This window comes from Vanessa cardui, chromosome 15 (assembly GCF_905220365.1).
Source record: "Vanessa cardui chromosome 15, ilVanCard2.1, whole genome shotgun sequence".
Lineage (NCBI taxonomy): Eukaryota > Metazoa > Arthropoda > Insecta > Lepidoptera > Nymphalidae > Vanessa > Vanessa cardui.
Window position 1 is genome coordinate 9105489 of NC_061137.1, and position 12802 is coordinate 9118290.

Sequence of the window (12802 nt, forward strand, 5' to 3'; positions counted from 1 at the left end):
TATTTTATTAATATTATAAATACATAAACTATATTTACTAGTCGTAAGAAAAAAACGTATGAAACTTCATAAATAAAATTGAGTACACGAAAAGCTTCTTAATATTTTTTTAGAGGTCAAATTACGGTTTATGTAGATCCGGCGAAAGTCTATCTTTATTATTCAAAGAACATAGAAATTATTATGTAATGTTTCATTGTTTCGAATTAGCAATATCATGAGAGCGTTAAATACAACGTATATTACAGTTCAAAGATCAAAGTTCAAAGTGCAATTGTTTCAATTGCCCTTTGCATAGTAGAAAATATTGGCCTTAAGATATCAACATTTTACTTACAAAATTATTATCCTGCGTTCATATTCTTTATTTGAACTAGTGGCTTATTTAGCCGCAGATTCTCGAGTCCCTGGAGATCTCGCGTCGAGCAAAAAATTATTATATTTTTCCATCTATATGTATATACTCAGTAGTAGGCAAAATTTAAGAAGCAGTCCTTACATACTCTTAACTCAGAATGCATGATTATTAAAAATAACCGACTATGAAAACCCAATGTCTGGTACTATGAGTTTTTGTTCACGGCGAAACCACTTTACCGAATTTGATGAAATTTGCTATGAAGATTTTTTTTATGATTGACATCTAGTGTATTATAAAATAATATCAATTAATATTAATCAGTAGTATCCGTTGAGAATATTCGCTATGGCTAAAATAATCCTGGAGGACATCCTCGTCAACCTAGACATCATATAAACGGATATAACAATAAACATAATAGAAGTACGGATAACTCATCTTTTATTACGATATACAATTTACACTACTCTCAGAGATAAATACGCGAGTATTAATGGACAACGATTTGATGCAATCCTTCCTATATAACGGGGGCGTATTAACTATATTAATATTAAAGGCTGTTTAACCATGTAATTAAATTTAGACAATGTTCTCATACACAACTATATTTGTTCAAATCATTTAATTACTTTAAATTGCGTTAGAAGATTTTTCGTCATTAATTTTGGAATATGACAAAGCAGACTTGCCAATAAGTTGTAACCACAGAATGATATTAAACTTAAATAGCCCTTAAGTTTTGGACGAAATAGTTTATTTATGAGGATAATAAATAATCTTATGTTATAACAAAACTTTGTTGTAATGTATCACATTAACTGCATGTGAAACTATATTGTCAATACTGTAATAATTTTATCTTCTAATTAAGTATATTTTATGAACGTTGTAGTTTTTTTAGATCAATAAAATACAAATGCTGCTACGCTTAACCGCATCAAACCTAAGTACGGCTTGCAAACTTTTGTTTTAATTAGATAAGTAAGATTTCCTTAGCTGAACCCGTAGATTACTCTTCACTTTATTTTTTATACTGCTTATTCAAATCGGTATTTAATTATTTGCATTGAGTTTATCATAATTTGGTAAGTTATTAATTTCAGCATCATCCAAACTTTTATGATTACTGTGTACAAGTTGAAATGTATTGTAATTTAACAAAAAGTAGTTTGTGTATGTGATTCGTTTTACTACTTTTGTTTATTATATTTTTGAATACACGAAACTATTTTTTTTTAATCTAGAATTCTAGTCCTGGATACTTTTATGATATATGGTGTAATATTAATCGAATCAATGCATGGATATTAAGAACAAAATCAGCTTAAAGATATTTATTTCAACAACATAGTTTGTATACACAAAATTGAGTCAAAATTAACAAACATAATTATTACAAGAAAATAATAGTAACATGTATCACTTAAATATCTAAAAAATATTGCACTTAATAACAGCCGAATTCTAGCTGATAGTAGAAACTATTACAGTTTTATAGGATATTATTCTAAAAAATTGGAAGTATTATAAGCAATAAATAGGTAATGATGGCAACAATTATATGTTAGGTCTATTATTGGTAACGCAATAAATTTGCTTTCATGTTTCATATAAGTTGTAGATAGAACAATGATATATTTGAAACGGAACGTATTATACACAGTTACTATGTATAAATAACAATAAAACATATTATATTAGTGTTATAATCACCATTTCACCCTAAATATAATAACTGGGCCTTGAGTTAAAACAAAGTTGCTCGTAAAATCGTGATTAAAATGAATATAATATACAAATAGATAAATTAAACCGCGAAATATTTAAGTGTTCAATTGTATATAAACTTAATACGTCGTTTTATTTAAAGTTAAAACTAAACGAAATATTAATAATACGTTATCCTTTGAATTCATTACTTCATATTTACAAAACGTTAACAGTAGATTCATTAATACTTTTTATAATTTATTAAGACGGTAACAAATTACGATGACTTTTTCTTTTCGCTTCTTTCAATTGTCTTCCTTGATGGTATTTTAGATGAAGCTTCAGCCTTCATTGGTGTCTTTACCATTCTTTTTGGGTGTGCGTGATAATTCCTAGGATATGATGGCTTACTTGCTATTGGCTGTACGTATTGATTACTTACAGTATAATCACTTTCAGAATTAGAATCAGTGTATTGACCAGCTTGCAAATAATGCAACGATTGTGAGTTAACATACGATACCTTCTCACTGTTTGGGTTCTTTAAAACAGTCTGTGGTACCATAACGTTATACTGAGATTGATATTTGGCTGATGGCATTGGAGTAACGTAGCTTACTGTCTGGATACTTGATTGCGAAGGTTTTGAGTTTGAGCTGTAAGAATATGGTAGGACGGTAGCAATTGTGTGATCTTTGCTGGGATAGTTTTCAGAAAGAACATACGTTTTTGAATCTTGAACTTTTTCAGTTTGATAAACATACTGTTGGGGTTCGTTAGATCCAGAATTGTCTTGGTATTGTTCAGTGTGTATTAATTTTGATGGGAGTATAGAAACGGAACTTTTCTGTCCGGTTTGTGTTGAATAATAATCTGGTGAAGTGCTATAAGCAGGAAGCGACGCAGTATCGTATCCGGAGGATCCTGATTGTTTTGAATAATCAACATTTTGTTGTGTTAGGTCATAACCGTTATTACTTTCCGAATTTGCAGATACATATTGAGATACATCTGGCTGAACAGAGCCCTGTGCAGCATTTTGGGTATCATATTCCACAGAGGCTTCTTGACCTTGTTGGCTGCTAGAATACTGCGGGGTTCCATATTCAATACTTGCTGAAGAATCATCTGAGTTTGGCTTTTGTTGAGAAACTGATTGATCGTATTGTTGATATTCGTTAGAAATAGAACCTGACTGTGAATTTTGTTGATATTGAGGTTGAATATAATAAGAACGCATTTTAACTTCTGTTTGAGGAACGTAACGATACTCGTATTCATACTGTTGTTGCGGTTGTTGTTGTCGTTGATAATGTTGCTGTGAAACTGAACTTTGGTAAAGTGATTGGGGTTGAGAGACCAAATATTTTTGCTGATTATAAGTCAAAGGATATCTTGCCATTACTGGTTTTACTGCAGAATACTGAATACCAGAATAATCTGCTTGAGTATATGTAGGTTTGACATAAGGATTCGAGTAATGTTGTTGCCTGGTCTCAGGCTGAGATACGGATTGGCTTTGATAAGACATTATCTGTGGTGCAGATGAGAAGCCATTTTTCTTGAAATATTGATTAACTAATTCTTGGAGGTTAACGCTGTTTAAATGTTGCGATAGAGGATAATTTTTTGGTAAATCGGGATACAATTCAGCTGTTGGGTTTTTCAAGTAAGAACTGGGGACCCTTAAGACTAATACAGGTACAATTCCCTTGTTTTGATTTAAGTATGAATTCTGAGTACGCAAATGATCTTGAGTCAAACCAGCATTCTGATAATGAGGATTGTTAAGAAGCTGCGTGGGATTAATAAAGTAATTTGGCATCACGGTGGGGAATTGTCCACTCAAGCCTGAAAATTCTTGACCATTGTAAGTTGTGTATAACGTTTGAGCGGCTTTTCCACTCGAGTAACCCACAGAAGGGTTTTCTAAACTCTTTTCATAATTGTCCTTAAATTCAACGGCAGGTTTTTTGTATTCATAAGACGTTGGTTCGTCATTTAAAGGAACCAATTCATAGGCCTGTGATGGCTGGATTTCAACGTTTGTAGAAGAAGATGAGTATTTAGAGTTTGACAAGGAACTATATTTAGAGTCCTGTGAATTTTGATTTGCTGGTATATCTTCTTGTGAATAAGGATAAATCATAAATTTTCCCTTGTCTTGATTCGATTTTCCAAAGTAAGTGTAACTGTAGCCATTGTTGGTCTTGTATCCATAACCTAGATTGGCATCAATAGTACGTTTGCCTTTTGATTTCGAATCCGTGTCATTTACGATTTCAATGGCAATGACAGCTGGAAATGGTGGTTTATGCTGTGATGATGAATTTTCTTTATTATTCTCTTCCTTTTTAGTTTCCGGTTCTTTCTTCTCACTCTCCACTGGAACATCTGATTTCACGCCAAATTTTTCTTCAACTTCTCTCAAAAATTTCTTTTCGTCGCTTGTCAGAGCCTCGCTCTTTTTATCCTTTACATTAGACTCATTTTTGAATTTCTTGGGATCTGGAACCGCTATAACTGCTGTCAGCGCCAGACAAAAAATAACCTGAAATTGAGAAAAACTTTCATTTAATCACATGTATACATTCGTGATTAATTTAAATATATTTTTAACATTGCTAAGTAAAAGTAAGTCTTATAGTGCTTGTATGATTGGTTAAGCACAAAATAATCTTAACTTTTTTAAAATACAACGTAATAGATTAGACAAAAAGTAATAAAGAAAATCAACTCATAAAACAGATTAGGTTAATACATAAGATGTGCATAAAGTTTACGACACATAAATAATCTTGGTTTATACTTTACGTTTACATAACAACTATTTACTTAAACATCTGCAAATCCTCTGACACGCCGTGTTAGCTTTCCATGACCTCGACGCATTAATTTATCGCATAATTAAAAATTATATAAATTTCACTATTATTCCATGAATAATCCAACTATGATGCAATAAGTTGAGCTTATTAATTATGTATTATTAATGTATACATCGCGGAAAGAAAGATCCATTATTCATTATTGATGTTCTGGTAATGTTGCTCAACATTATATTTCCGGAATAATATACCAACTTTTACATGGTATCACCTTGATCACAAATTCTATCGCCAAATAGCTATAGTTGAGTTCTGGTTTAAAGAGACAGTGGCTAGACAGCCAGTGGTACAGGTACAAGGGACATCATCTTAGTTCCCAAGGTCATTGACTTTTAGTAAAAAAATTTTTACTTGGTAAATAGTCACTATTTGTTAAAAGAACTGCTATCGGACACTATATGTGTACCTATTTATATCTTTAAAATGAACACAAATATTTAAATTATAAAAAGTCAAGCTGAGGCCAGATTTAATTTTATCTAAATACAAAAAACAGTCACAGTCATTATAACATACTTTTGTTCAATTAAAAATAATTAATGGTCCAAACTACAAACAAACAATTATTAACAAGCTTTCGCTGAAACACGTACAAATTGTCATAATCTGACTGCACGCATGCAAAGATGAAGCGAGTTACGTGTCGTCGAAGCAGCGCGAGACGAAAGTGAGAATAGTGGATTTAATCGACAATAAAAAGAGAAAGTCAAATTGCGTCCAATGGGATTGCTAAATACTTACATTTTCCGCTCTATAATCCTGACTGTTTGAGTAAAAATAAACTTGCTGATAAATTCATCGTCAAATTTTAATGCCGAGTATTTATTGTATAAGAGTTATTTACACGAGAATGTTAGCAGGATTACTAGAATTTTCCCGTTGATTCGTAATTATGATTCTCTGGCCGATACAATGACCTCACTCTTCTCGCTTTTATTCAACGAAAACAATAAAACTAGCATGTTTCACTAAAAATAACAAACTACATTGCTTTCCACTATTTAATGGTTATATAAAACTGGAGTTCTACATTTAAAAGAATGATATTTCAAAGTATGTGTATAAATAGGATAATTATAACATATTATGAAGTCATAAACATTCGAAACACACAATTAAGTTAAACGTATATAAAACCTTTTTGGTATTAAACAACCCATAAAATTCGATATGAATACTGATTGTATTATGACTTACATTTGATTACCTGTGTAATAATCATCTTCAACAAATGAAAATAAAACAAATAATGATTACAATATAACTGAACACGAAATACAAGTCGAAATGTATTCGATAATTTAATGACCCAGCTAGAAGCACGTGTGCGCAATCATGATGACTTGTATAATGTTTTTGGTTCGGATTCAGGTCAGATTATGACATTAGTGATGACTGCCTAACATGACTCTCTGTTAGAAGATTGCTTTGCATATTTGCGATAACTCCACATTATGAAATGAGGAACTTGTTCAATGTGTCAAATAACAAATATAGTCATCTTAATTGAAAATAGATAAAGTAACGTGGAAGTAATCAACATAATGGCTTGACAACCTATACCTTATTTATTCACTTAGCCGATAAGCACGAGTAACTAAGCTATGTTTTCCATGGCAGTACAGTAGTTTGCAGCAAATTATAAAAGCAAAAATCTAGTATCATTGTAGGTATATTTTTTTTTTAATAAACATCCAAGTTTAGTAAAATAAATACCATACCTATTTAATTAATGTATAAAAAACTCAGAAAGAGACAAATTATTTCAAAATCATATAGCATATTAAAAAAAAGGGTTTTCCGGTCGCACGTGACTTACAGATGATTAAGCTTTCAACGATGAATTTTAATGACCGTAAATTTTAATAGTAGGGTTCGTACCCTACTATTAAAATCGTGAGAGCATTATCTAATATCTTACGAATCGTCAAAATTTTAATGAAAGGTTGTGTAACATAAACCTACAAAGTTTTTTTAAAATATTCAACGCATAACGTAAACGAAATTGATACGATAGTGAAATTTGATTCCTTATTTGATTTAAATTTTCAAATAATAATACACTACATGGCTTGTAAGTTTCCCGCTGGACAAAAGTCTAGCTCTAATATTATGTAAAACCTGAAGATTTGCAGCTTATTGCACTTAAGTACAGTGGCGGCCTAAGGTCGGCCAGCGCCCACGGCTTCGTGGTGCAAAGGGTCTCATTTGAAAAAAAAACAAGGACCTCGCAAAGTCTTGCCCTCATTAAGATTCGATCTTCTGCCGCCACTGCTTAAGTACTCCAATGACTCCTTCATGGCAAATTCGATGGCGCTCAAACCTACAATCCAATTTTTACTACATCCACTTGATCTATCTGCTGGGCTAACTTGCTTCTAACTAACTACTAGTGAGGTATATACGTTTCACACGATTAAATAACCTAAAAAAAAATGATCACTAGTTTCATTACAAATTGTGATAAAGATTACAAATTTTGTTAGCGATTCTTTATATGCCAGGCTTTAAAACAAGCTTGTCTCAACTACGTCTTCGTTTTCATTGTTTTTTTGTATTTCTCAATAAATTAATTAGTCGTACCTGTCTGTTTTGTTCATAACTGGATAGGAATTGCTCAGTCAATCTAATAGAGAATTATTAATCTTATCATACTAGTCTTGTAAACACATACTTAAGTCATCTGTAAACGTCAATTATAATAAAAAAAAATTGGTTAAATTAAAAAACTCTCAACCAATTGAGTTGAATTAAATTTTGCATTAATTTAATATTATTACAATTAGAAATACTATGCACATTAATTTTAAGTATTAGTTTAACTACTATACAAAATAATGAGTTGAAATAACTACGTAAACAAGCATGTCTCTATGTCGTGATAACATTCAATAAAACATTTTAAATCGATTGATTGATTGAGTCGTGTAATTATTTTTATGGTACAAAGATAAACGTTATTTATTAACATACATATATCTCATCAGTATGCACAATTACACGATTATGACAGTCATTGCTATTCTTTAGAAATTGGTCAAATACACGAATGGTAATATTTCATATAAATATTTACAATTGTACTTTTTAAATGATTACTATCAAAACGGCCAGTAAAGACACATTCAAAACTGTAAAAAATGCTACCAATACATTTTGATAACGAAAAAAAAGTTTTTTTGTAAATTATTAAACTTCATTTCTTTTTTATGAACAATGTTTGTTGGATTGTAATTGTTATTAATAACGTAAGAAATACAAGATATTTTAATTACCGTTTCGTTGAGATATCCAAATATCTAAAATATTAAGCAATTAAGTCAATTAAAAATTTGAAGCTCAAGTGAGAACAAGAATATTAAGCATCATTATGTATTTCTATGAATGCAACGGGAAAGTGTGTTCGTTATAACGAGTATAGATAAAAGAATGAATACATTGCAAAAGAGAGTTAGGTATTACAGTGCATACTAAAATCTAGGCAACAACACGTACGTTCTCGATCATTTGCCAAATAACTGTTAACATACCGCTATGTCTTTTGTTATCAAAACAAATAAAATTAAACAAAATATTTGGTTATTAGATTACAGGACATCAAACTAACACAAGTTTAAATAACAATACATTATTGCTACTTTATGTGCAATACTACACAAAATATTAAAAGAAAAAATGTTAATGATTATATTAGAAAAAAATCACATTATATAGTAAGACTGCAATGTAATTCAATTGCTTACTAACATAAAAAATGTAATTAAATTTTGTTTCGCAAAGTAAATTTTTTGTTGCATATTTATTTCTATTTTGTTTTCGTGTAGAAGATTAAATACTATATTTGATAAATGAAGATATATCTTCTAAGTATTTCCGCACGTTTATTTCATGTGACACACAAAATATAATAAAGAAAATAAAATAGTTTGCTAATATAAAATTTAATTGCTTTAACTTTTCTGGAACTACAGATGAATTAGTAGAACAGATGCACTTGGAACTCTATTCTTGTTAGACGTTCATAGACATAATATAAAATATTGTGTCATTAATATGAATATGAATATTAAAATGAATCTTCTTTTAAATATATATTAATATCGAATTATTGTAAAATTAAAAGCAACAAATGATACTTTAAACACACAGATATACTTTTTATTTTATAACATCGGTCACAAAGTTTCTCATTGATAAAAAGACAACTTCCTACGCAGATAATGTTATAGCGTTCGAGAGCGTGGACAAACTCGAGAGTACTCTCTATGCTGTCACAATCATAATCCGATAGGAATGCTATACAACACTACAGAGGAGCGATGGAATAATATCTTTGCATACTTTCCGAGATTCGCGAGTGTTGTCACTGCAAACTTTGTCGAGACAGGAAGCTACGTAACATTTTATGGGTCTAAGATACCCAGGATCTCGAGATTAGCCTTATAAACTTGCCACTAGACCAACAAGGAAGTCACTATACTTATATTGAAACCTAATTATAACTACTGGTGGTATAATAAACCGGTTGTAAAATTACTATTTAAACATTTTAATCCAAAATCTTTTAACGTTTAATAATCCAGAATAAAAACATTATGACAAATGAATATAGTAACTCTTAATACAGATCAAATCGATAAATCACTGATTTATAATATAAATGTATCTTAGATTGGTATTTTTGAGACTTTTTATAATTTCTCTATTTCTTTTGTAACCTTTTAGTTTTGCAAATAGAAAGTAATATACCGGTATGTATTTATGTTTTATTCAAACAAAAATATTCGAAAACTAGCGCCTCTCGTTTTAAATTCCAAATTTTTTATAGTCAATGATGTAATCTTGATAATTTCACAAAACAACGATACAGTTTCATATAAATTGAATATAATGGAATAAGGTTTTCTATTTTTGATAAAACGAAAAATTTTATATAGACAAAAAAAATGACGCACTCATAAGTTTTTAACTATTAATTAGAATGCCTTTGCACCATTTCGCCTGTAGTTATACTGGCTCACTCATCTTTCAAACAGGATCACATTGTACTGTTTGGCGGTACAATATATCATGAATTATGATACCTACCGCACCTTACTACCAAATAAATTATACTTAACGTTTATAAGCTAATTATTAAAATTATTAAAAGGCATAACAGAAACTAGAAAGCAATTTTAACAAAAAAATATACCACTTTAGACGTTATAATGTATTAGTTTGTAGGCTTTTCTAACGATGTTTTAAAATTCTAACAGGATGTTATATAAATCTCTATGGTAAATTTGCATGTCTTGAGAATTTTCTACATAAATCAAAACTATTGACATAATACTTTTAGGCATTTATCATAAATATTATTTAGAATATATTGCTTTGTTAGTAACAGGTAATATCGCTTTTGATACTACGAAAAATTACTTGAACACATAAATATATCGAGTTGAATTCTTACTTCAGTGCAATTTCAACGATATCAAAAGTAAAAGAGTTCAGAGGTATTCTTCTCCGGTAACAACAACAACAACAGCCTGTAAATTCCTACCGCTGGGCCTCCTCTCCCTTCGAGGAGAAGGTTTGTCACATGCAGGTTTTTCCTTCACCGCTGAGCCCGAGATGAATTATAAAGACAAATTAAGCACATGAATCAGCGGTGCTTGCTTGGGTTTGAACCCGCAATCATCGGTTAAGATGCACGCGTTCTAACCACTGGGCCATCTCAGCTCTTTCTTTTTCTCCGGTAAGGACATGTATAAATATATTATAAATGTATAGAGTAACTCTGTCTGTCTATCTGTCTTTCGCTATTTCACGACTAAACCAATGAACCGAATTTGATCAAGCTTGACCTCCAAGAAAGGATATACTTGTTTTGCCTAACACATGACAACCGTCCCCCTAAAACATGAGCGAAACCGCAAACGACAACTAGTATTACTTTTAATGAATTACGAAAACTACATTGCTGATGAGGTCTCCTCGATCTGGCTTGTATCTAGAACGACAAGAAGCATCAGCAATACCCCGAGTATATACTAGACCAGCCAAACCTCAAATGAAATAAGTGAAATTAACAACCTATTAAATCCACATTGAGCTAAGGCCTTTTCTCCAGCGCAGGAGCAATATTGAAACTTTTATTATCACGCTTCTTCAATACGGATTCATGGAATCTCTCATCGTTAAGTATGTAGCTTCGATTAAGATTCACGTACTTTAATTATTGTGCCATCTCAGTTCAGAGAGTCAAGTAATGACTTGTAATAGTGCTCATGTTAGCAATTATTTAATATGATTTAACGAAATATTGTTGTTGCATTAAACTGCATTACAATTGTCATATCTCGTTTGTTTGTTTTCACATTTAATCTATTATGTAGATATAAATAGACAAGACAAAACTTTTCCTGTTCAGCTTGTTAACCAATATTTTTTTCCGTTTTTTGAAATTGTGTTTCTAATTCCCGATAATAATATTGGTCGAATGTGGACCATTTAGCGAACCCTAATAAATAATCAATTCTACGACAGCCATCAAATAATAATATCATTAAATTCACTCATAATACAAAAACTACACACGGTTACGAAATCCGATATTATTTAATACTTTGAAGTATGTATAAATTGTCTTTGAACTTATTAAACTAAAATATACAATAAAAAAATATTTACCACTGAAAACCACCGCATTTTCAAACTGCAAATGTATAACGCCGCTCCACTTTCTGTCAAAAGAAAAAAAAAATCCTTATCAATCACAGCACTACACCTCACAACACAACACTAATCTGCACTTTAAATTGAGACCAAACAAGATATAGCTTAAAACATACAAGCCAGAGTATGACTTATTACATTTTATTAGATGTCAATATCGTATGAGCTTTTTTAAGCATTTGGTCAACCGTACCTGTTATCGTGTTCCAGTGGTCGAGTACGTGCAAAGCAATGGGTCTGTGAATCACTATGTTACGTTCTTATATACCTCGGAAGAGTTCGAGATGCGCTGAGACTCTGCTTGTCCGAAAGCACACGGCGACTATAGTGCGTGCGATAAACTTGATTGCACACTTTCACTTAAATATATCCTGTGACTTTAACTAACTTACATAAAAAATATATAGAAAAAACATTGAAAATCGTAAATAAACAGATCTTTTTAAGATTGTTTTTTTGCATTAATTTAATAAAAAGGTATATAATCTTTACAAAATATTATTAATTTATTTACACATAATAAATGCGTTTGTACTGCAACGAAATTTAACGATGATTTTGTAAAAAAAAAATTATCATACATAATCAATGTTTGTTCTTTTAAACTCTATTATTTTGATGAAAATATTGTTTCAACAAATGATTTTATTACAAAATAAAATTTAATTAATTTTTGTGTTCACAAAACTGAGCACCGTTGTTTGTTGTATGGGCTATAGTGCGCGACCAGTGGCGCTTTCAAGTTATTTGCATATAAGTAGAGTTGAAACAACTGTTTACAACATTTATTTCAACTAATTTCCTACACATAACTTACACTGATTGCTTTATTTTCAAAAGAATTTACAACAAAAAAAGAAAAACAATTTGAGCAATATATCACTGTTAGTAAGCAAAGCCAAAAAGTTTCGTAATGGTTTATTGAAAAATGATAATTTTCAACAGCATTAAGACAAAGTCAGGAACGATTATCAGCTGTTTTTTATACATTAATGATATAAATCGCACTCTAAGTTGAGTAACATATAGTTGTATAGCGACATCGTAATGTGAAAATAATGTATTGAATTTTCGCAAGAAATAGTGAATTTATCGTACGTTTTCCCTTTCAGCTCCGAGC

The 12802-nt window shown here is 30.7% G+C and overlaps 1 protein-coding gene across 1 annotated transcript; it reads right to left on the bottom strand.

Moving 5' to 3' along the window:
* Positions 1-1683: 1683 nt before the first annotated feature.
* On the bottom strand, positions 1684-12015 carry LOC124535857 (myb-like protein Q). Its single transcript, XM_047112246.1, has 3 exons — positions 11876-12015; positions 11638-11690; positions 1684-4625 (listed from the first exon to the last, which is right to left on the bottom strand). The coding sequence occupies exons 2-3, from the start codon at positions 11653-11655 to the stop codon at positions 2352-2354; spliced, it is 2292 nt and encodes a 763-aa protein (XP_046968202.1). The 5' UTR covers positions 11656-11690; positions 11876-12015; the 3' UTR covers positions 1684-2351.
* Positions 12016-12802: the final 787 nt, after the last annotated feature.